Here is a 21,422-nt window from a genome sequence, read left to right as displayed (position 1 = left end):
CTGACTCGTGTTGTCAAGTCTCATAATTTCACATCGTGGGGCATCCACGTATCTCGAACACTAGAGAGGAAGCACCGAGAGCCCCACGAGAGTTACAGCTTGTCTGGAGCCTGCACAGGAATCCTAAATGGCCACATGTAGGAAAAGTTTTTGTGTCTTCTTGAAAAGTGTATCACATAATAATTCCTGCATTTTTGCTTGTCAATAGCGCTGTGATTGTTGGAGGCAAAGAAGAATTGCCAAGTGAGAGCTTCACGAGCGTATCACGACTGGATTTGTTTGACTTGAACACTACCAAATGGCTCACTGGGTACGATGTCCACGGGGAGCTCACTCACCGTATCGGCCACTCTGTGGTCACGCTGGACAAGAAAGCCTACACCTTTGGCGGTGAGCCACTAGATCCGAGCGTTGGCTTCGAGGTTTCACTGAACGGGCTCATAGGCGACATGTTCGAGATCAGCTACGAGGAAGACGTCCTATACTGCATTGATATCACTCCGATCAGTGGAGATGGCACAGATCCTACTATTCCACCTTTACCTGCTCCAAGCGAGCGAGCGTGGCATGCCAGTGCTGCAGTTGTATATCGAGAAACTACTAGCGACCCAGAAAGCCCGCCTACTCAAGGCATTCTCGTCCTCGGAGGAAAGAATTCTAAAGGTGCAACTTTGTCGGATATCTGGATGCTGACAGTGAATACTCCAGGACACAAGCCACGCTGGCAGCAGCTCTCGGTACGTGCTACACCCCAACGCAACATTTGACTGCACCTTTTTGCTAACTGTTACTGTGAATGCAGCCTACTGGTAACAGTCCACTACCGTTGGCGTACCATAATGCTGTTACAATTGGTGGAGGAGATAAGGTCGTGGTTCTTGGAGGCACACGAAAATTATCAATGAATTCGTCGATCCACGTCTTGGATTTAGTCGCCAACACGTGGAATGCCATCACAATACCAGGCGAAAATCCTGAAAGCAGCCTCATACCTCGTGTCCTCACTGCACGGTGTTGCGCTACAGCGCTAGCCTTACAACTCCCAATCGACGAAGAAACAGGGCTGATTCGTAGAATCAAGGACAGTGAACCGGGCGACAAATCTTGCAACCCCCAGGAGGCAATTGTGATCTTTGGAGGCTTCTCCAAGTATGAACCTGCACTATGTTCATCATCAATGATCATCCTTGAGCCTCAACATGCACGTATCCGTGAGGTACATCTGCCAGCGGCTGGAATTAAGAGTTGCATGGGCCACGGCATAGCGATACGTCCAGATAACCGAGGATTCTTCCTGTTTGGTGGCATTCCAATACCGGATCCTGGACAACCACAGTCATTTCTTGACTCAACGACAGCATTGGATTTCTGGAAGACACCGGCAGATTTTCCTAGTGAGGCAGAAGAAGCTCAGCGACAAGCGGATGAAAACCCGGTTAAAACGAAGACTTTGAGTAATGGAGACGTGTATGTTGGAGAAATGAACGCAGATCAGAAGCAGCGTCACGGCAAAGGCAAGTGTTCGTATGCCAATGGAGACGAGTACGATGGTGATTGGCGAGATGATCAGCGCTGTGGACAAGGTGTCATGCGCTACGCTAGTAGCCAAAATATGTACGCTGGCCTGTGGGAGAACGATCAGCGCCACGGCTACGGGATCTATGAGTTTCATTTGCCAGACTCCTATAGTGGAGCTCACCAGCGACAACCGAAAAAATACGAAGGTCAATGGATGCACGATCGAAAGCATGGCACAGGAACACTTACGTTCTCGAATGGAACAAAACTCGTGGGCTCATGGGTCGATGATGTTCTCGATACTCGCGAACGAAGTTGCATTGAAGGATACGAAGACGGTCAGAATGGTATCTGCCGATATGAAGGCGAAGTGTGTGATGGTGTGCCGCACGGTCAAGGTGAAAGCCACCACGTGTCTGGCGAGGTGTACAAGGGCAGCTGGATAACCGGGAGTCGTTCTGGACACGGGGTTGCTACGCTGCGTGACGGGTCTGTTTACTGCGGAGAGTGGCGCAATGGTCGACGGAATGGCTTTGGGGTGTTTGACGACGTTCGAACTCGGGCGCACTATGACGGCAAATGGGTAGGTGGTGTACGTTGCGGTCACGGGGTATGCAAATACGCCAATGGGTGCGAGTACGAAGGTGACTGGCTCAACGATGTGCGTCATGGCACCGGCCGCTACACGGTACCAGATAGCACTTGCTACGCTGGCGCGTGGCTTCACGACAAGTTTTGTGGCGACGGAACGTTCATGCTCAATATCGAGGATATAAACGCCACCGACCACGATAATGAAGCAACTTAGTGAGATCTGAATGGGCTTTCAGGAACCTTAAAGATATTACCAAAAACAGAATACATCTTTATGGAAAAGAATAATTTCAAGTGAATGTTGGATCACCTACAAGTAAGCGATATAAACGGAGGTTTGTCGAGCATGAAATATGCAATGAGATTATGTAGATAGCCTCCGATGTTTTTCAAGGAAGACCTGTCGGTTGCTCTTATTCTGGCTCGAAGTCTCTGAGGTGTCATTTTGGGCGACAAACATGGTAGCACGTGTATCACAGTGTATCTGTATCAGGATGTATATCCCTCCTGTATCCCAGAGGATATCAAGGTGCTGCACAGGCGTCGGAACAGCAAACTGGCGGAAGCGGTCAACAGGGGTTTAACGACACGACTAGCCAATGTTTTTAGTTTACTCGGTAGATTACTCCTGGTAGTAGCAAATCCTTATTGGAATTATTACTCGAATACAAGTACTCGAAACAAATCCGTCAATTACTCGAGAAAAATCCGCACACCTAAGGTAGAAGCGAAGAACTTTGCAGCTACAATATCTTCCTGTGGGTGTTTACGAAGACCGATTATTTGGCCTAGTTATCTCTCCTACTACTATCAATGCTACATGTAAGGTGTTGCCTATTCTTGGTTTCGACCTTGAAATAAGGCTCTTAATTAATTGTTCACAGTCTGTGCATCGATCGAACTTCATCATCATGATGGTCGGCGCGCTTGTCGCCAAGGTAGGAGCAGGTGTTAATGCGTCAAAAGCCCCTCGTAAAGCCTCGACATCGAATGCGCAAGTCCAACAAAAGCCGCGTCCCAGTGAGGCGATCTTTAACACGCAGTTTACCACCGCTGGCAAGCGATTTCTGACCAAAGTCAAGAAAAATCGCGCCATGCAGGTCGACCGGCGCACGCGAGGTTTCCAGCACGGACTCGACCAACGGACTGTGGTTATAGACCCCTTCACTGGAAGTCATTATCGGATAATGCTGGTGGATCCAGATATGTTACGACGAGAAAACCTGGCTGACGAGCTCGAACAGCGCTTCGAAATCTTCGTAGCGCCCAGCAACGAACGGGCCTTCGCACTGCTAGGGCTTTTCCAGGTGAATTTTATCCTGCTACGTCTAGATATCGGCAATGATCAAACTGCATCTACTAGTCCAGCACTCGCGTTTTTACGAGAAATGAAGCGTAGTTGTTTCCGAACACCCGTTGCAGCGCTGGTAGACTCCTCTTTCAATACCGATCATGAGGCACAGAAGTTGCTGGCACGTGCACTTCAGCAAGGAGGAATCTGTGGCTACTTTGAACAAGGACTTGCACCCGACATCATGACACAACGCATCGCCAAACTTTTGCGTTCACTTACGGTTGCACAAAATGAACTCACTCGATGCCGCGGAACAGCGACCCAGTCGACACAGGATGAGAAATCTCCAAGTCGGAAGCCGCAAGCTGACAACCAAGCCGCTAATAAGACACGAGCGACCCCACCAGGCTCAGCTACTGGATCCAAGCGACTGCCAACAACCGAAGTGCCAAACACTCGACCAAGCTCAGTCAAGTTCGATCGACCAGGAATGCTATTGGAGCTTAGCCTGAACCAACGCAAGCAGTGTCTTCGTCAACGCGAGACGCTCCAAGCAAATCTCGCGTCTGCTCCACACTCTGTCCTTGGTGTTGATATCGACGTTAGCTCCACATCTCCAGGTAGACCAGATACACCATTAACCACGTGCATTTCACCGTCCTTCGGCTCTACTGGACGAACAACACAAGTAAAGAAGAAAATCCCTCCTTTGCCTTCTCCAAAGCAGGTGAGCCAACTGATCTACACACGCCCTCAAGAACTACAGACAAGAATCGATCGACATCTTTATGAACGAGTGCATATCTCCGGACCACCTGGACCTGTGCCTCAAGACCCTCTACTGAACCACTGCGTCGTTATCGATCCACGTGCACAAGGTCGAGATCTCATCGTGGGGAAAGCGTACATGCTGTACTGTGAACAGCGTCTAGATGAAGCGCTTTTGCATTGCGACCGTGCGCTACGGACCCCGAATTCAACGCTTGAGAAGCTGGCAAGACTGCTTCGAGGAGCTCTTTACGACGCTCGAGGGGAACATGTTCGAGCTGAAACAGAGTTCCTCGCGTGCTTGCAGCTTGATCCGTCAATGCACGAAGCTCACTTCAATCTCAGTGTTGCCAGACTCAAACTTGGCAAAGATGCTCTTGCACTAGAAGCACTTACGCAGGCCTTGACGCTTGATCCACAGAATGACAAGTATTTGCAGAACCGCGGACTAATGTATCGGCGCATGGGACAGTTTGTTGAAGCACAAGATGAATATTGCAAGCGTGAAGTCGCTTCGGGGACTCACACGGCTAGCACTGGAAGTACCCTTACTAAGCGAGGTACCAATTCATCCTCGGTTCCTCGGAGTGTATTGCCAACCAGAGGACTCAGCAAATGTGACTTGGAAGACGGACTATTCGCGCATCTCTTTGGCAAGCCCACACCTGATAAATTAGCATTGGCATGTCCATCAACAGAACGTTCACTCGAGATGCTCAGTGCCATTGTAGCGAGACTACAAACGTTATTATTTTTCCAAGATTTTTCACATGAAATGCTCTTTCAAGTAGCACAAGCACTGGACTACGATGTAGTAGCATGTGGGAAAAGCTTTGTACTTGGAGAGGCTCATTCGCAGAATTTCTACGTGCTGCTAGGAGGAAGACTCAGTATCCGTAGACGTGTCGGAACTACTGATTTCGGCTCAACAGTGACAACTCACCACCTTGGGACTGGCTCAGTTTTCGGGTGTGCAGGCTTCACGATATCCGCCCAGGCATCTCTTATCGCGGACGAGTGTGCTGAAATCGGAATTCTATGGCCAGGTGACTACGCAGCGACGATCCGTGCAGTGACGTCGCAAATGAACCAAGACATCTTCGCCTTCTTACAACAACTACGTGGTTTCCGTCTGCTCACTACAAGTGAACTCGGTCACGTTGTAGGGATATCAGAGAGGAAACGATTCCGCAAAGGTGATGTTCTGCTCGAACAGAATGAGCAGCCAAGACACCTCATAGTCTTGTGGAAGGGAAGCTGCTCCGTTTTCCAGGACTTTGATAATGCACCACTAAGTCGTCGGAAATTGAGACGCAGTGCCAATTTTGACGGATGGAATGAGGACGATGAAGACGATAGTGATTCGGACAGTAGTGATAGTGAAGGTCCTGGAGGAAGTCGGCGCGATCAAGATGAAGACGATAAAGGTCCTCCGCCATTCCACCGCCTTATCGCGAAACCTGACTGGCCACTGGGTTTCCAAGCTCGTACACGGGCTCGCAAATACCGTCGTGGACGTCGCGATGGCTTGATGCTCTCTCAAACGCCTCCAGTCGTGAGATCTCTAAGCACAGCCCCACCACTAACCATGTCGCTGCCCATGCGTCGTCTGAAAGACAAGCTTTCATCCAACGATAAGAACGCTCTGGTCCAGAAATGTGTAGCCCCTGCTGTGTTTGGCGAGTCGAGATTCCTCGATCCTACACACTCGTCATCCAAATGCAGCGTGGTGGCAGAGTCACTGGTAGAAGTGTTGCTCTTCGACCACATGCGGCTGCAAGAGATGGATCTACAGTCTGAAGTGATCAGCGAGCTGTTCGATGCTGCCCCCAAGTATCGGAGCGAGAAGGAGGTCGCTCAGAAGCAGGCAGATGTGGTAGGTGATGCTATTTTACTTGAGTTTTATCGTTTACGGCTCAGTTATACATGCTACAGGCTACATGGGATGAATACCGGAACTTGCGCATATTGGAGTTGTCCAAGAACCGGTGGCCTGACGCCAAGGCAAGTACTTAACGGGTTATTTAGTAGCGGCTGCAATAGACTAACCGGAGCTATGCTGCTACAGAAACATCTCCGAGCATTGTCCAATGGTTGCAGCATCATGCTGGCTGACTGCAGTGCAGAGCTCGAGTCAAGATAAAGTGTACCCATGTAGGAGTGCCCGTCTCATAGCTCACGCCAAGACGTCAACCATCCGAGCGACATAATCTTTTTGTTACTCTAGCAAGTGATAGGAGGGATGACACACCCATTTTGCAGTTTTTGCACTTTCTCGTGTGCAATTATCGACGCGACATGATATGCTTTATCACAGGACCTATCTTACTGCTTTCTTTGACCTGAGTAAGAATGCACCAGGAGCAAATGGAGGAGGAACCGCCTGCGTCTTCGCGCGGGCGCTGGCTCGCTCGGCGCCGCACGTCCCGGTTGGACAGCGGGGGCAGCCGGGACGACAACAGTCCTCCGCTGACTGCGTTGGCATCGCTGCTTCTCAGTTCCCACCCGCCTGCGAGCATGACAGAAACGCGCGTACTCGCCATCTCACGTGGAACGTCGGTGGGCGACGATGACGAGCCCACAGACACCTCGCCCAACGTGTACAAGTTCGACGTAGCGCAGTACAAGGACGGCTCCTTCCGGTTCGTGCCAGCTTGTGCGCGTGACCTCATTAAGTACACGGGCCGCCTGCTGCACCACGGCGCGCAGTCCGCTCGGAAGACGAAAATCAACACGGTGCAGTTCGACTGGCCCGCTGTGGCCTTCCAGATCTCAGTACGAGGCACCAGCAGCGTCGCAATTCGACTCAAAGGCGATGGTAGGTTATTCACGTAGCTACAAGGGCGCAATGTTGACGGCGTCAGATTGATTGGCATGAGGCGGGAGAGAAAGATCGCTGAGTTATCAAGTGTGACTGGTTTGATTCAATGAGGTCAAGTGACCGGTTGAAGACATGCCACGCTCTGAACTCATTTTTGGTCCGACGCCCCGCCAATCGACCAAAACTGCTGTTTTTGGTCACTGGATGGCTCTGACGTTATTTGTTTTTGTGCTCCAGGCAACTACTTTAACGTTTTTGTGAACAATGAACTGCGTTGTATCCTCCGCGCATCACTAAACGCAACCTGCTGCGATGGTGAGATAAAGAACTTCTGAAAGAAGTTCTTTGGTATATTTTACTAACGTTATTTTTTTTACAGTGGCGGCGGATTTGGACGCCGAGACGGAGTATACGATCCGAATTTGCAAGCGGACAGAGCCGCAAATGCGAGGAGCGATGTCTACGTTTAAGGTAAGGATCACTGTCTGAGCGCAGCGGTTGAAATTGTGGATTTTAACAACTCTTCTCGCTATTTTGCTGGTATCTGGCTACAGGTTTGTACATTTTACGGATTTATTGTCGAGGAAAAAGCAGAGGTTCTTCCTGTGGATCAGCCAGAGCCTCAACCCGTACGGAAAATGGAGTTTATTGGCGATTCGGATACGTGTGGCTTTGGCAACGAAGGCAAGGCTAGCAGTGCGAAGAACTTGTTCGGTATGAAGGGACGCATGGAAAACGTCTACAATGGCTACGCATGTATTACAGCGCGTATGTTTGATGCTGAAGAGCATGTGCTGGCGTGGAGCGGGTAAATATGCCGTTTAAACTGAGCTTCACTAAGTTTTTTTTCTAACTCAATTCACACGTTTTGTTATTGTGCCTGTAAAGTAAGGGCGTACACAGCAACTCTGCAGATTGGGGGCCCAACATGCCGGCCTTGTGGAAAAGTACACTTGCATCCCGACCGGGAGACTGGGATATGGCCAGCTGGATACCTGACGTCGTGGTGATCAACCTTGGTATCAACGATTTATCGCCTCCTGCATCCGCGGAGACGGACATTATTACGGGCTACGCGACGTTTTTGCTGGAAGTGCGCTCTTGTAAGTATTTGATGAGGTGGAAAAAATGAAAAAAAAAATAATGTACTGACATTACCGTTTTTATTCATCTAAATAGACCGCCCGGACGCACATATCTTCTGCGTAGTCTACGACGACGGCTGCATGAGCTCAGAAGACTCGGAAACGAACCGGAAGTTTGTGTCATTACAGCTCCAGGAGATCATCAAGGTAGCCATCTCCAAGGTTAGCAAACACGACAACAAGATGCACTACGCCTTCATCAAGGTACGAACAGTATTGCATAAATTAATCGGCTGAATATTATTACTAAGATCTGTTGATGACAGGTGGAAGAGGGGCTTGAGAAAGAGGACTATGCGTCCATGATGCATTACGCAGTCAGCGGTCACGTTAAGATCGCCAAAGTACTAGCCGAAGAGATCGCGCTGCGTACGGGGTGGAGTATAGAGCACGAGCCGGAAACGATGCCGTATCCACAGGCTAAAGACCAAATTCTGACACCCCGAGACCACTCTAAAACCTCGTGCACAGTGTCATAACCAAGTTGAAGTTACTACCGCGCAGTATTTGGGCTAGGAAGAAAAGGCAAGACCTATTTATTGTCCCATTTTGTGTCTCCCTATTTTTTTTGCATTAGAATAGTATTTGAAGTGAATTGGATCATGCTGCCAGCCGAGAAGCTACGAGAGCTGCGCGTGCTTATGAGCCGCACGAACGTGCGTCTGCTGCCCCTTCGCCATCTCCTGGGCAAGACGGAGAAAGGGGCAGCGTCGGAGCTCACAGGTCGGCCATTGCAAGCTTTCCTAGTCGACACAGCGGACGCGCATCAGAGCGAATATGTTGGAGATGCGCATAAGCGACGCGAGTTCCTCACGGGCTTTACGGGCTCCAATGGTACCGCACTGGTGACACCCGATCAAGCGTTTATGTGGACGGATGGCCGCTATTTCTTACAGGCGGAACAGGAGCTGAGCGACGACTGGACGCTCATGAAGAGCGAGGAACCGGGTGTTCCTTCCATCGAGCAGTGGACTAAAAAGAATCTGCCTAACGACAGCTGCCTGGCCATTGACCCGTACTTGACGTCTGTATTGGCGGCTCGAAACTTCGCCAAAGTGCTTAAAGAGACGAAGATCGAGCTGGTGGCTCTGCATGAGACCGAGAACCTCGTGGATCTCGTTTGGGAGGACCGTCCAGCTGTAGCTCCGTCGCAAGTGACTTTCCTCTCCGACGAGTATACTGGACGCTCAGTTGCAGACAAGCTTAAGAGTTTGAGAGAAGCAGTGAAGGACAAGGGAGCAGACGCCATCGTGCTCACGGCTCTGGACGACATCGCGTGGCTCTTTAACATCCGTGGCAATGACGTCGAGTTCAACCCCGTCGTGTGAGTGATCCAACTGCAATGTTCACTACTAAATAAGCTAATTTTTTAATTGTTTATTTGCTGTTTACAGTACGTCATACGCGGTTGTGACGCCGGATAAAGCGACTTTGTTCTTGGACGCAGCCAATCAGGACGATGTGACGCAGCACTTGCGTCCTAGCGGTGTAGAATGCAAACCCTACTCGAGTATGTTGAAGGAGGTATCGGCATTAACTGCATCAAACAAGGATACAAAGATTCTGGTGGACCCTGCGCAGTGCAACGTCGCTGTGTTTCTAGCCATCCCCGCTGCAAACCGTAAGGAAGATACGTCCGTGGTTATGGCCCAGAAGGCTATTAAGAGTGCTGTGGAGATTGAAGGAATGCGTCAGGCACACCTGCGTGACGGTGCTGCGCTTGTCAAGTACTTCAGCTGGTTGGAAAAGGAGATGGACGCTGGCAATGAGGACCAATGGGACGAAGTTCTCGTCGCTGACAAGCAGGAACAATTCCGTAGCCAAGCGAAAGACTACGTGTCACTGAGTTTCGACACCATCTCGTCGATCGGCGCTAATGGATCCATCATCCACTATTCGCCGAAACGTGGAGAATGTTCCAAAATGTCGACGTCTGCCATGTACCTGAACGACTCTGGAGCTCAGTACTTGGACGGCACGACCGATGTGACTCGGACGCTGCATTTCGGACAGCCTACTGCGTATGAAAAGTCTTGCTTTACTCACGTGCTGAAGGGGCATATTGCTCTTGCCAGCACTGTCTTCCCGGACAAGATGGAAGGCGTCAAACTCGACGCTATTACGCGTGCACCATTGTGGAAAGCTGGTCTGGACTACCGTCACGGAACGGGCCATGGTGTGGGTGCATTCCTCAACGTACACGAAAAGGGTGTGGTAAGTAACTAGATGCCGAGTCATTTTACGGAACTTTTTTATTTAACTTTTTTTTTAAATTATTTTAGTTGATGTCGTTCCGCTTGAACCCGAACGGACTGAAGATTCAGGACGGCATGGTCCTCAGTAACGAGCCTGGATACTATGAAGACGGCAAGTTTGGCATCCGTATTGAAAGCGTGATGGTTGTCAAGAAGGTAAGTCGTGTATATTTCCGTGGTTCTGGCTTCGTATATTTAACTACTGTATCTTTGCCAGGCTCATCACATCAAGAGTCCGCTTAACCGCGATTTCTGCGAGTTTGAGACGCTCACCATGGCTCCAATTCAGCAGAAACTCATCGACGCGAGTCTTCTCACGCCCGAGGAGATCAAGTGGCTTAACGCGTACCACAAAGAGGTCCACGACAAGCTGCAGCCTCTGTTGAAGGACGATCCGGATACCTACGCGTACCTCGTTCGCGAAACGAAGCCCCTGTCGTTGCCTTAGCCGTTCACTAGGTCTCTTGGTTACCATCCAAGTTGTGAATGTTGCCGTCTTTATTCTTGTTTGTCATGTCCATTATCCTCTGCTAAGACGTCTAAATCCTCGTGATCACTACTAGGAGACGGGCTTCTGCTCGTTCGGTGGTGCCTCGCTTGAATTCGAGCTCGTCGCTCTTCTCTCTCCTCTAATCTCTCAATCTGATGCTGCAAGCGCGTCTCCATGGCCTCGTGCCGCTTTTCCTGTCGCTCCAGTCGTTCCACCTCGCGCTTCTTGCGCTCCCGAATCTGATGAGCAGTTTCCCCCGCCAGAGCTTTTGCCACATGATCAAACCGCTCTTGATACACTCGCATATCTCGCTCAATCTGCTGCTGTTTTCTATGTAATTCCTCCTCCGACATCAACTCTTCCTCCCGATACACTTGAACAAGCGGAGGTGGGAAACTGTGCTGCTGTATCTCTTTAATACCGACGCTATTCGCCTTAGACGGCTGCACGATAGGAGCTTCTGATTTCTTAAGCGTGTCATTAAACGTCGGGTACAGAGATTCCTGAACCTTCGGACGTATCGGTTGTCCAATATTAACGCTATTAAACGGCGGTGAAGTGGCGGGAGGCTTCGTAGGCGTCGGGGCCTCAGACTCTGGGGCGTCGAAGGCGTCAATTAACTCGTCTTCGTAGGCGTCTTCGGGTAGTTCCATCGTCTTGTAAAGTTCTTCAATTTGTCACAATCAAATCCGGGAGGGACGTTTGGCTGCATAGCCAGTCGCTTCCTGTAGATGAGTGAGTATCAAGTGGTGGTCATCGGCGCCGGGATGGCAGGCGTGGCCACTGCGAGCGCCTTGTTGGCGTCGAACCGCTTTAAGCTCGAAGATATCTGCGTGCTGGAGGCCCAGAAGCGTATCGGTGGACGGATCCATACTCGAGTGTTTAGTGACGAGCTGCCGGTTAAGGTGGAAGCGGGGGCTGCGTGGATTCATGGAACAGAAGGGAACCCGATGGTTGAATTGGCCCAGAAATTTGGTATCGAACTGGAGGAGGTCAGCGCTCGCAACCCGTGGCTTCATCCCAGTTCATGTCCAGGTTTCTTGATCTACGAGGGTAACAGACTGTTGAGTGAAGAAGAAGTGAAGGAGACGTGGGAATGGCAAGATCTTCTGCTTCATAAGATCCAGGAGCTGGCGTTATCGGGAGAAGTGGAAGGCAAAACTCTGGATGTGGTGGTGGACGGGATTTTAATGGAAGATAAAGAACTACGGGAGGTTGTGGTGTCTTCGACCAATGCTCGTGAGAGGTTAGCGCTGTGTCTGCATCTTGTTGAGACGTGGATGGGAAGTGAGAGTCACGAAATGCAGATCGACGCATTCGGGGAGATCGATCTCATGGGGTGAGACTTGTTAACGCTCTTGATTAGTGTTACGATACTAATGAATCCGTTGGTGTTTTATCTGTAGAGATGATCCTGGTGCTCATTGTTTGGTTCCTGCAGGAATGGAAAGTTTTCTTAAGCATCTCTCTGCTCCATTGAAAAATATGATTCGCACTAACTCTTGCGTCGCCTCGGTAAATTACGAAGACACTAATACTGTGGTCATCAAGTGCATTGATGGGAGCGAGGTGAAGGCTGATCGTGTAGTGGTGACGTGCTCGTTGGGCTTCCTCAAGTCGGGAAAGCTCCAGTTTTATCCCGAACTGCCAGTTTCGAAGGTTGATGCTATCTCTCGATCACAAATGGGCCAGTGTATGAAAGTCATGGTGCAGTTCCCCGAAGCTTTCTGGCCCAAGAACGCCTCGTTCATCACTCAAATTAGCGACACCACTGGATCTGAGATCGATCGTGTTTATTTCCCGGTGATCTTCAGCTACTACGGGGTCAAGGGGGTGCCTATTCTCGAAGGTGACCTCATTGGGGATAAAGCTGAAGCGATCTCCAAGACACTTTCCGACGATGAGATCGCACGTGCGTTATTCCTACAGTTGCAAGGCATGTTTGGTATTGACATTCCGGAACCTGTTGGCAACTTGATCACGAGGTACGATGTTTAAGTCTGTCAGCTTATGGCACACTTAATTGCCACTTACAGAGAATTATTGTGATCTTATAAGTAGATGGGATCAAGATGAGTGGGCACGAGGTGCCTATAGCAGCGTCACTGTGGATAGCACTTACGAAGACCCAGACTTACTGCGCCAACCTGTTGCTAGTCGCGTATTTTTCGCTGGGGAAGCTACAAATTATGAACACCAGGGTGCTCTTCAAGCCGCATACTTATCTGGTAAGAACACGCTGTCATCCAGTAAAACAGTTTTGTGCTCAACAAGGTTTTTCTTTTGTAGGTTGCCACGCTGCTGCTGAAATCATCACTGAGGTATCCTTAACTATTAACAATCAGTAGTAACATCTAATGGACCAAGTACTCGAGGCATACCTGGTGGCAAATATCTGATGTTTTAAAGTCTTCGTTGGATCTCATCAACATGACTTCGGTGGAGGCTCGTTGTATGGTGCAGCTATATGAGCGAGCAAGAGACGCGTTTGCCTTCTTCGTGAGCATTATCGATACAATGGGAGAACTCGCAGCGCCAGTTGTGCATGGGGTCATCGTTCAGAGACCAATGGCGAGAGAATAAACTCATGGAAAAGCTGATTATCTCTTTCAAAAGGACGACCATTTCGTGTGTCTTCTGGAAGTCAAGAAGGCTGGTTCATTGTTTCAGCTGGACAGTGAGAGTCCCGACACATTTCAAACTTTTTACGTCTCAGTAAATCATGGATGCATTCTATGGATTCCTGGTGTTGACATCCGTTAACAATGATACTACCTACGTCTGTGGCGCTCGTAACTTCGACTTCGACTGCGACGTCTTCGGCTTCGACTACTTCTTGATCGACTACGACTGCGTCGTCGACGGCTGCGAGATGAGTCGCGTCGACGTTCGCGTGATCCACTACGAGAGCGTCTGGAGCGGGAATCCGGACTTCTACTGCGACCACGCCGACCATCGTCCCATCGGCTGCGTCGTTCAGAAGCCTTCGCGGCCGAATTCGAAGCTTTCACCGCTGTCTCCTCGGTCGAAAACGATGCGGGTTCTTGAGGAGAAACCTTCTCCACGTCGACTTTCACGTCCATGTCAGTCTCTTGCACTTGTTCCACCACTTCTTCTTCCTCTTCCATTGGGTGGTCATCCACCTCGAACGGATTAGTCTCTGTCAATGGCTCTAGCCACTGAATCTTCTCCTGTTTGTACAGTTCCATGATCACTACACTAACCGCATAGAGCTGGGTCTTGTCCACATCAAATAGCAAGTACCAGGGCGGGTTCTCAGGCAGCGCCACACCTTGAAATCTGCTAGCCAAGAAGATGGCAGCACAGGCAATGACTTGAGCTTTGTATCGCACACAGAGATCAGTGCGTAGACTGTCGTTGATGTAGCCCCAGGCTTGTTGTGCGAGCGCAGAGCTGCCATCCAGTACCTTGACATAGTACAGCACGTACTTGTGTGGATGTTCCGTGACACTGTAGATACTGAAGCCTAGATCAATGAGCACTTGGCGCTCTACCATGATAAGCCACATACGCCACTGGCTGAAGGTAGCGCCGTCCAAGTCCACGAGCTGTTGAGAGACGGTTGACCGCTGCCACTTGCGGCGTCGGAACATGGCGTAGAAGACGCCGACTACGTCCTTAATACGCTTGGGTTTCTCCTCCACTTTAGCGGCCAAGAAGAGGCAGCTCACGGCAACGCGGAAGGCGTCGAATTGGCGTAATGACTTGCGATAATAGAAGCGCTGGAGCAGCGTCTGGGCTGTGGCCATCACCACCTGTGGAAGGCGCAATAACACGCCAGCCTCCTGGATAAGTTCACAGCCGAAAGATCGATGCAGGCGCTCGATGTCGGGCTTGATGTCGTCTTCGAGCGAGGGCGAGCGGGCCAGCGACGACGCCGGCAGCACCACGTGCACTGGAACAGGTCTTGTCGCCATGATTGCTACAAATGTGACGTTAAGCCCCTATTGTTATATTCTGGTTGGAAATAATTCTTATTGAGAATTTGTTACAGGTTTAAATGGTGACTTGGCAAGTGCTGGGAAATGGACTGGAGACGGAGGTGACGTTCGAAGCGGAAGATAACGAGGCGCGGAAGGATTTCCAGAAGACAGGGCTTGGTATTACAGCGTTGAGCACGTCGCCAGTGTCGCTGGAAACGGTTGGAAAGGAGTCAAATGAGTTGGTTACTAGCGGGAATGACACAATGGAGACCAAGAGGAGGCGCCACTTGTCACTGCCAGAAACATACTACGCAGTGATCAACGGTCTTTTACCAATTGATGAACCATTACGAGAATTGTGGGAGCGGTTTAACAGGTAAAGTTGCCAATTGATTGGGAATATTCGAGGTCTGGAGGTGCTGATCGATTGTTACGCAGCTTGAGTGTGGCTTTCGTGAGGAACTTCATAGTCTACCAGCATTTTCGACACCTCGACTGGATTCCAAAGTCTGGACTTAACTACGGAGCGCACTACGTATTGTATCGAGGCTCAGCCACAGAATTTCATTCCGAATACATTGTATACGTGCAGGATGAAGCTTCGTCGTGGAACACCATCCAGTCACTCACCAGGATAGCGGCAGATGTCAAGAAGACCGTGCTGCTGTGTACTGTGACTGCTGAAATAACGGGCAGTGAAGACAGCCCAGCCGACCTCACATTCGGTGTGTACAGCTTCCACGACGTCCAGTACACTGTCGAAGCCATTGCAATCCGCTTTTGGGATCCCTCGATAGCTGACGGACCGCAGTCCTACACGTTCCAGCAACAACCAGTCCTATCAAAGAAACCCAAGACTGTAAAGAAAAAGAACAGAGCCAAACGACCGAAACATCAACTCGAAGAGACCCTCACAACTTCAGGAAATTCCGCGTAACATAATGTTACATTTTTTAACCAGTTATCCCAGCACAACTTTCTCCAGCACAAGACCCACTGTCGATCCCAATACAAGACCAGAGTTCAGGAAGAAGCTCGTAAAGGGGCCAATAAGGTGCTGCTCGTCACTGTGGACGCTTTCACTTACGAAGATGATGGTCAGTGTCCCCAGGTAGCCATTTCCAAACCCGAGAATCAACACACTGAGCACCGACCAAATGTCACTCTGCAGCCACCACTCTTTGACGATGCCGATAATGATCGGAACTAAGATGAACCGGGCCATGATCGGGATCCAAATGTTGCTGGGTGTGAGGCCAAAGCGATGGTTCACAATGAATCGTCCGACACAGTCACTGATCGAGAAGAGTGTGAGCAGGATCAGTGACCACCAGCCACTCTCCTGTAGCGACGGGAAGTTGAACGTCTTGATTTCCGTGACGAGTGGTGGCCAGACTGACAGACTAGCGAGGAAGACCATCAAGATCAGCGCCTCCAAGTGCCACACCTTCTTCAACACCGTCCACTTGGTCGGAGCAGGGCCAGTGACACTGAACGAGTCGCTATCCGACTGTCGCTTCTCTGTAAGCAGCGGTGAGCGCTCGGTAAGCTCCACGCTGCTATCTGCCTTGCGGAGTAAGTATTTCTTAGTGATCTTGAGCGACATGACCTTGTAGAATGCCCCAATACAGAGCGCAATAGTGAGCGCTCCTGTATAGAAGTAAATGAGCGAAGACGCTAATAATTCGTTAGCCGGGAAGACGAGCTTGGTCAGGTCTCGGTAGAGACTGCCGATGAGCGTACTGAGTCCAACTCCAAGCTGGAAACTCTCCTGTACCCGTTGGGGATAGTGCGATACCAGCGCGATGGTGGAACTGTCAATGAATGCAGTGGCTATGGAGGCCACCGCGGTGCCACCCAGTACTGCAAAGGCATTGGCGTTCTCGGACGTGAGGAAGAAGTAGGAAGTAGGCACAAACGCCAGCACCAAGAGCTGCCCCATGAAGCCTCCAACGATGCGGCCATTGTACCAGGGTTTACCAAACACGACGACGATGATGCCCAAGAAGACGAGGTTGGTGTACATGAAGGTGGAAGTCAATGCGAACTCGATGTTGTAGTCCGGAAAGAGGAAGTTCCAGTAGTCCACAGGCTGTGTGAGCGCCGAGAAGGGGAAGAGGTAGCCCACACCCACGAGCGCGAACAACCAGCAGGCCTGCGTCTCCTCCTGCGCCTCCTTGACAGCACTTTTCACGCTCCCCTCGCGCTGCTCTTCTAGAGGGATCTCGGCATCGTACGAGAAGGAAGGGCGGTGGAAGCCCGGCGTACGCGGCAACGGCGACAGCATGACGGATGTCTGCGAATGATGACCAAAAAGAGGAGCTGGTGACGCACGTCTCAGATACGCATTCGACAAAGTACGAAGTAGCCATTTCTAATTGATATCGAAGCAGCCATTTCTAAATTTCTTATAATGCTTCGTGAACGGAACACCTTCGTGCTCAAGGCTCGTAGTGGCAATGACGAGCGGCTACATGCAATTACGCTTAATGTGAATGTGAGGGAGCAGGATTTAGCTCATTTCAATGGCAGGAATGGCTCTGGAGCGGATAAAGCGGTGCAGGTGGGGCATAATTCTAGTGCAGCTGTAGAAAGATGGTCTCATGTTGTAGCTGGTAGCGTGTGCTGGAGCTGCTGGACGAGGACGAAGCCTTCCAGTCGATAATGCGTGAGATGGATGATCTCCGCCAGTTGGACCAGCTCATCAAGGCCAAGGCCAAGGACGGCACGCACACGCTCGAGCTGCCGGACGTGACGGTGCAATGGCAAGTGGCCGAAGAGCCGGGTCTCCCCAGTGTCCTGCAGCGTGTACAGAGCGACAATGGAGACAGTCAATCGACTAGTGGACGTGTGCCAAGCACTGCCGATCCGTCAGGGAAGTATCGCCCCTTACCCGTGCGAAAGCTGGTCGTGGCTGTATGGATGTACCCACCGCACGTCGAGATCCCTCCGACAGGGGACCGGATCCCAGTAGCTAGCGACGCGAATAGGCAGGACTTTTTCGGCAAGGACGACGCTGAGAGCGTCGAGGAGTCCAAAGAGTAGACTGTGATAATATACACAGGTTCTTCTTATGATGACGACGAAGGATCATTTGTATCATTCAACGTGTGCATTTCTTCTCGTCCGACAACTCCCTGAGTTGGACCTCCGAACTGAATCATGCAACTTGATCAACAAAGGAGAATTGTTTGCACATGCTTCTCGGTGCACTCGAACCGTACATGCTCAACGAGAGTGTTAAAATGCATCTCAGAACAAACGTTCTTCGTGCAGCAGGTCCTTGAAGCGATCAGCTGAAAAGCATCCAGCTCCATGACATTTTTTCTTCTTCGCCCTCGAGATTAAGTCATGGGTTGTACCGCTAGTACGGAACGACAGGGTGAGTGGCAAGACACTGCGTTCCAGTCCTTAGGTAAGCAAACTGACCTGTTGTTGAAGTGATTGAAGCTGACTGCCATCCGTTTAACTTGAACAGGAGAGCTGCGGGGTGCGTTGAGGTTGGTGCACTGCAACAATGTAGAGCTTTCAATTTGCCCTGAGCCACGTGGTTAATAACGTCTTAGATGGAGTGGACTGCGCTCGACTAATCTCATCATTGGCGTAAGTAGAACTATGACCATCTGGACAGATGATGGAGTTTGCTAAGACTTGTTCGGGTGAACATCGACGCAGATCGACTTCACACGCTCAAATACGGTATTACATAGAGTTTTACTAGGGTGGTGATAGGGATCGAGATACTTACTTGTTTGTGCTAGTGGAATGGCAAGCTTTCGCTCGGCGGACGTAGCTTGCACTTCATTGATCCAACAGGATCGATTCTCAATCCGTACCAGGTGAGCCAACTTGGTGTACTCGAGAGAACAGCTTTAAAGCTAACTATTGTATACACCGCAGATTGTTATCAACATCATCGGCCGCACTCTGCATTCACGCAAGAGCAAGAAGCCAATTCACGTATTTGGTTTCGGTGATTCTCGTACGGCTGATCAATGTGTGTTCACATTTCTTCCCGACGGAAGCCCATGCCGAGGTGTGGAGCACGTACTAAAGCGGTATAAGGAGATTACCCCTGAGCTCGTGCTCGGAGGACCCACCAACTTCGCCCCCATAATTTATCACGCAATTTGTCAAGTCAAAGCGAGTGAGAAGTGCCAGATACTCGTCATCATCGCAGGTAAAAATGCATCATACTTGCCTAGTGTTCTTGTCGATAAGGCTAACGTGGTCGTGAGCAATAGACGGCCAGGTTACAAGTAAGAAAGAAACATCTCAAGCCATTGTTGAAGCCTCCAGATATGCATTGTGTATGCTCAGCCCAAGAAGTTGTCATTTTTTTTTTTTTTTTGCAGTTTCTCACATTTAATTTTTCGAACGGCGTGTGAAAATGCAACAGCAATTATTGTGGTTGGCGTTGGTGATGGCCCATGGGAAGAGATGGAACAGTACAAGTCCACTTTGCCTAAGCGTAATTTCGAGAACTTCCACTTCGTCAATTTCAACCACGTCATGTGTGAAAACCCCGAACAACCAGCTTTAGGTCTGGCGATTGCAGCGCTGGCACATATTCCAGGTATATTTTCTTCTTGGTACATTGCCGCTTAGTGCTAACATGACGTCTATCGAACAGACCAACTCGCAGCAATTCGCAGACTGGGTCTCCTCAATGAAAACGATGAGTGAAATGAACGACTTCAGTGTAGCGTAGTGACAACCTAGCAATAATGGAAAACCAAATACCAGATTTCATCTGCACGACTACAGACGACTTAGAGAAGCTCGCATCTTCTCGTTCTCCCGCATCTGAAGCACACGTCGCAGTATCTTACCCGACAAGCTCTTTGGAATACTATCGATAAATTCCACCTCGCGGACGCGCTTGTACCCCGTCACTTTCATTGCTACATACTCCATCAGCTCTTCTGCAGTCAACGCGCTTCCCTCTACCAGCACGACGTAAATCTTTGGAATCTCCTCTCCTGTCACCAGATCGTGACCGCGTACACAACCTGAATCTGCCACTTGAGGGTGAGAGTTCACCACGTCCTCCACTTCTGCAGGTGCGACTTGATGTCCTTTGTACTTAATAAGCTCCTTCAGTCGGTCTACGATGAACACAAAGCCATCGTCATCGATATATCCGATATCTCCCGTGCGGAGAAACCCGTCCTCAGTAAAAGACTCGCGCGTCGCCACTGGATTGTTGAAATATCTCTTCATTAACGTCGGGCCTCGAAAGAGCAACTCACCGTGTTTGTTTGCGGGCAGATCAGCACCCGTCTCCAGACATTTCACCTTGAGTTCCACATTGGGATACAGCGTTCCTGACGAGCCTTCACGGTGGCAACTGATGGAAGAGTGCGTTCCAACGCCAGCAATCTCCGTCATACCGTAACTCTGAAGAACCTGTATGTTAAGACGCTTCAAAACGGCTTGCTCCAGTTCTATCCCCATTGGTGCACCGCCAGAACTGGCTTGGGTTGTCGCTGAAAGATCGTACTTGGCTACGAGCGGATGTTTGGCGAGGAACTTGATGAGCGGAGGAGCGAGATGGAGTCGTTTGATTTTGTACTTCTCTGCTGTGCGCAACAGTGAGTCTGGCTGGAAACCCGGCAACACGACCATCGACATCCCCATGTACAGGCTGATGTGGAAGATCAAAGTGGCCATGATGTGGAAGAATGGCAGCATGCCCAAAAGATAATCCATCTTCTCCACTGTATAGGCAGGTATCATCCCCGCGGCGAACATTGCACGAGCTGTTAGCTCCACTCCCTTCGGACGACCAGTTGTGCCACTGGAAAAGGGCAACGTCACAATTTGGTTCGGATCGATCGGAGGGAGGTCCGGGAAGGGCAGATCCAGCTCAATCAGATGTCTGATACCGAAAAAGGAGTTGTTAGAAGGCGAGTTTAAGGCTAGGAGAGATGTAAACGTACTCGATTGTCTGCAAGGAAGCATCTCCAATCGTGTACACTTGGTCGCTTGAAATTCCGTGCACTGTAGCAGCCTTCATAGCCACCGCTGCAAATTTCTTGTGCGAAATCACTGCCACAGCCTGCAAAACTCGTCAGTTTGTACTGTAACAACCACAGTTCAAATATTCGAGACATACTTGAGCTGCTTCGATCTGATTAGCCAGTTCTTGCGCTGTGAACTGAGGAGAGGACGGCGAGCATATCGCTCCTAGTCGATTCAGAGCCAAAAAGATCACCGGGTACTCGATGCAGTTCATCGAGTGCAAGATCACAATCTACACCACGTCAATATTAGTAGTTTGTCACTTCAATTGTATTCTTTCAGCCTCCCAGTTGCACGTACGTCGCCCTTCTTGAGGCCGTTGGCAGCGAAACCTGCGCACAGCTTCTTGGCCATGCGGAGCAGCTGCGCGTACGAGATCGTCCGCTCCGTCACGCCGCAGACAAACGCCGGCTTGTCGCCAATATTGCGTGCGTGCTGCTCTACCACATTCCAGATCGCCGCGTCCTCAGGAATAGGCAGCGTCGGGTGGCGAGACGTAAAGATCATCGGGCAAGGGCGACAATCGTGAAGTGATGAGTTTGCTGCTTGGTATTCAGCCTACTGATTGG

The 21,422-nt window shown here is 50.3% G+C and overlaps 12 protein-coding genes across 17 annotated transcripts; 8 read left to right on the top strand and 4 right to left on the bottom strand.

Moving 5' to 3' along the window:
• Positions 1-16: 16 nt before the first annotated feature.
• On the top strand, positions 17-2,434 carry PPTG_04699 (hypothetical protein). The gene is made up of 3 exons (XM_008896966.1): positions 17-137; positions 209-737; positions 803-2,434. Exons 2-3 carry the CDS (start codon positions 450-452, stop codon positions 2,324-2,326), a joined length of 1,812 nt encoding a protein of 603 aa, XP_008895214.1. The 5' UTR covers positions 17-137; positions 209-449; the 3' UTR covers positions 2,327-2,434.
• A 589-nt stretch (positions 2,435-3,023) lies between these two features.
• PPTG_04698 (hypothetical protein) lies at positions 3,024-6,190 on the top strand (the record flags this gene model as incomplete). Its single annotated transcript, XM_008896965.1, has 2 exons — positions 3,024-6,050; positions 6,110-6,190. 2 exons carry the CDS (start codon positions 3,024-3,026, stop codon positions 6,188-6,190), a joined length of 3,108 nt encoding a protein of 1,035 aa, XP_008895213.1.
• A 336-nt stretch (positions 6,191-6,526) lies between these two features.
• On the top strand, positions 6,527-8,619 carry PPTG_04697 (hypothetical protein; the record flags this gene model as incomplete). Its single annotated transcript, XM_008896964.1, has 7 exons — positions 6,527-6,992; positions 7,233-7,310; positions 7,375-7,466; positions 7,550-7,803; positions 7,884-8,098; positions 8,175-8,344; positions 8,407-8,619. 7 exons carry the CDS (start codon positions 6,527-6,529, stop codon positions 8,617-8,619), a joined length of 1,488 nt encoding a protein of 495 aa, XP_008895212.1.
• A 123-nt stretch (positions 8,620-8,742) lies between these two features.
• PPTG_04696 (hypothetical protein) lies at positions 8,743-10,843 on the top strand (the record flags this gene model as incomplete). The annotated part of the gene is made up of 4 exons (XM_008896963.1): positions 8,743-9,464; positions 9,535-10,354; positions 10,423-10,551; positions 10,613-10,843. 4 exons carry the CDS (start codon positions 8,743-8,745, stop codon positions 10,841-10,843), a joined length of 1,902 nt encoding a protein of 633 aa, XP_008895211.1.
• On the bottom strand, positions 10,543-11,594 carry PPTG_04695 (hypothetical protein). The gene has a single exon (XM_008896962.1). The coding sequence runs from the start codon at positions 11,536-11,538 to the stop codon at positions 10,894-10,896; it is 645 nt and encodes a 214-aa protein (XP_008895210.1). The 5' UTR covers positions 11,539-11,594; the 3' UTR covers positions 10,543-10,893.
• PPTG_04694 lies at positions 11,397-13,508 on the top strand. Of its 2 annotated transcripts, XM_008896961.1 has the most exons (4): positions 11,397-12,224; positions 12,292-12,870; positions 12,947-13,113; positions 13,175-13,508. In XM_008896961.1, exons 1-4 carry the CDS (start codon positions 11,617-11,619, stop codon positions 13,231-13,233), a joined length of 1,413 nt encoding a protein of 470 aa, XP_008895209.1. In that variant the 5' UTR covers positions 11,397-11,616; the 3' UTR covers positions 13,234-13,508. The 2 variants fall into 2 exon arrangements, with proteins under 2 accessions (XP_008895209.1, XP_008895208.1); XM_008896960.1 differs by having other exon boundaries at positions 12,947-13,508.
• A 9-nt stretch (positions 13,509-13,517) lies between these two features.
• Positions 13,518-14,824, bottom strand: PPTG_04693 (hypothetical protein; the record flags this gene model as incomplete). Its single annotated transcript, XM_008896959.1, has 1 exon — positions 13,518-14,824. A coding segment is annotated over one exon (1,168 nt), but the record flags the coding sequence as incomplete, so codon positions are not given.
• Positions 14,770-15,874, top strand: PPTG_04692 (tRNA-intron endonuclease). The gene is made up of 3 exons (XM_008896958.1): positions 14,770-14,836; positions 14,901-15,205; positions 15,268-15,874. The coding sequence occupies exons 2-3, from the start codon at positions 14,907-14,909 to the stop codon at positions 15,764-15,766; spliced, it is 798 nt and encodes a 265-aa protein (XP_008895206.1). The 5' UTR covers positions 14,770-14,836; positions 14,901-14,906; the 3' UTR covers positions 15,767-15,874.
• Positions 15,686-17,138, bottom strand: PPTG_04691 (hypothetical protein). Its single transcript, XM_008896957.1, has one exon. The coding sequence runs from the start codon at positions 17,114-17,116 to the stop codon at positions 15,791-15,793; it is 1,326 nt and encodes a 441-aa protein (XP_008895205.1). The 5' UTR covers positions 17,117-17,138; the 3' UTR covers positions 15,686-15,790.
• Positions 17,139-17,242: 104 nt separating this feature from the next.
• Positions 17,243-17,918, top strand: PPTG_04690 (hypothetical protein; the record flags this gene model as incomplete). The annotated part of the gene is made up of 2 exons (XM_008896956.1): positions 17,243-17,392; positions 17,449-17,918. The coding sequence occupies 2 exons, from the start codon at positions 17,243-17,245 to the stop codon at positions 17,872-17,874; spliced, it is 576 nt and encodes a 191-aa protein (XP_008895204.1). The 3' UTR covers positions 17,875-17,918.
• Positions 17,919-17,944: 26 nt separating this feature from the next.
• PPTG_04689 (hypothetical protein) lies at positions 17,945-19,609 on the top strand. 5 transcript variants are annotated; one of them, XM_008896955.1, is made up of 9 exons: positions 17,945-18,211; positions 18,308-18,329; positions 18,396-18,432; positions 18,505-18,528; positions 18,591-18,668; positions 18,730-19,009; positions 19,074-19,139; positions 19,229-19,405; positions 19,463-19,609. In XM_008896955.1, exons 1-9 carry the CDS (start codon positions 18,181-18,183, stop codon positions 19,513-19,515), a joined length of 768 nt encoding a protein of 255 aa, XP_008895203.1. In that variant the 5' UTR covers positions 17,945-18,180; the 3' UTR covers positions 19,516-19,609. The 5 variants fall into 5 exon arrangements, with proteins under 5 accessions (XP_008895203.1, XP_008895199.1, XP_008895202.1 ...); XM_008896951.1 differs by having other exon boundaries at positions 17,945-18,244; XM_008896954.1 differs by having other exon boundaries at positions 17,945-18,244; positions 19,229-19,609.
• Positions 19,110-21,403, bottom strand: PPTG_04688 (hypothetical protein). Its single transcript, XM_008896950.1, has 4 exons — positions 21,154-21,403; positions 20,948-21,085; positions 20,772-20,890; positions 19,110-20,710 (listed from the first exon to the last, which is right to left on the bottom strand). Exons 1-4 carry the CDS (start codon positions 21,358-21,360, stop codon positions 19,591-19,593), a joined length of 1,584 nt encoding a protein of 527 aa, XP_008895198.1. The 5' UTR covers positions 21,361-21,403; the 3' UTR covers positions 19,110-19,590.
• Between the last annotated feature and the right edge of the window lie 19 nt (positions 21,404-21,422).

The sequence above is a fragment of the Phytophthora parasitica genome, assembly GCF_000247585.1.
Source record: "Phytophthora parasitica INRA-310 unplaced genomic scaffold supercont2.5, whole genome shotgun sequence".
Classification (NCBI taxonomy): domain Eukaryota; phylum Oomycota; class Peronosporomycetes; order Peronosporales; family Peronosporaceae; genus Phytophthora; species Phytophthora nicotianae.
This window is presented reverse-complemented; position numbering and strand designations above follow the sequence as displayed.

Excerpts from the sequence above, each read along its gene's own strand:
- PPTG_04699 (XM_008896966.1), top strand. The coding sequence starts at position 450 with ATGTTCGAGATCAGCTACGAGGAAGACGTCCTATACTGCATTGATATC. Across the intron at positions 738-802 it reads CACGCTGGCAGCAGCTCTCG|CCTACTGGTAACAGTCCACT; the intron begins GTACGTGCTACA and ends CTGTGAATGCAG.
- PPTG_04695 (XM_008896962.1), bottom strand. The coding sequence starts at position 11,538 with ATGGAACTACCCGAAGACGCCTACGAAGACGAGTTAATTGACGCCTTC.
- PPTG_04694 (XM_008896960.1), top strand. The coding sequence starts at position 11,617 with ATGAGTGAGTATCAAGTGGTGGTCATCGGCGCCGGGATGGCAGGCGTG. Across the intron at positions 12,225-12,291 it reads GGGGAGATCGATCTCATGGG|AGATGATCCTGGTGCTCATT; the intron begins GTGAGACTTGTT and ends TTTTATCTGTAG. Across the intron at positions 12,871-12,946 it reads GTTGGCAACTTGATCACGAG|ATGGGATCAAGATGAGTGGG; the intron begins GTACGATGTTTA and ends TCTTATAAGTAG.
- PPTG_04692 (XM_008896958.1), top strand. The coding sequence starts at position 14,907 with ATGGTGACTTGGCAAGTGCTGGGAAATGGACTGGAGACGGAGGTGACG. Across the intron at positions 15,206-15,267 it reads TTGTGGGAGCGGTTTAACAG|CTTGAGTGTGGCTTTCGTGA; the intron begins GTAAAGTTGCCA and ends ATTGTTACGCAG.
- PPTG_04691 (XM_008896957.1), bottom strand. The coding sequence starts at position 17,116 with ATGCTGTCGCCGTTGCCGCGTACGCCGGGCTTCCACCGCCCTTCCTTC.
- PPTG_04689 (XM_008896951.1), top strand. The coding sequence starts at position 18,181 with ATGGGTTGTACCGCTAGTACGGAACGACAGGGTGAGTGGCAAGACACT. Across the intron at positions 18,529-18,590 it reads ACTTCACACGCTCAAATACG|TGGAATGGCAAGCTTTCGCT; the intron begins GTATTACATAGA and ends TGTTTGTGCTAG. Across the intron at positions 18,669-18,729 it reads CGATTCTCAATCCGTACCAG|ATTGTTATCAACATCATCGG; the intron begins GTGAGCCAACTT and ends TATACACCGCAG.
- PPTG_04688 (XM_008896950.1), bottom strand. The coding sequence starts at position 21,360 with ATGATCTTTACGTCTCGCCACCCGACGCTGCCTATTCCTGAGGACGCG. Across the intron at positions 21,086-21,153 it reads ACGGCCTCAAGAAGGGCGAC|ATTGTGATCTTGCACTCGAT; the intron begins GTACGTGCAACT and ends GACGTGGTGTAG. Across the intron at positions 20,711-20,771 it reads GCTTCCTTGCAGACAATCGA|ACATCTGATTGAGCTGGATC; the intron begins GTACGTTTACAT and ends TTTCGGTATCAG.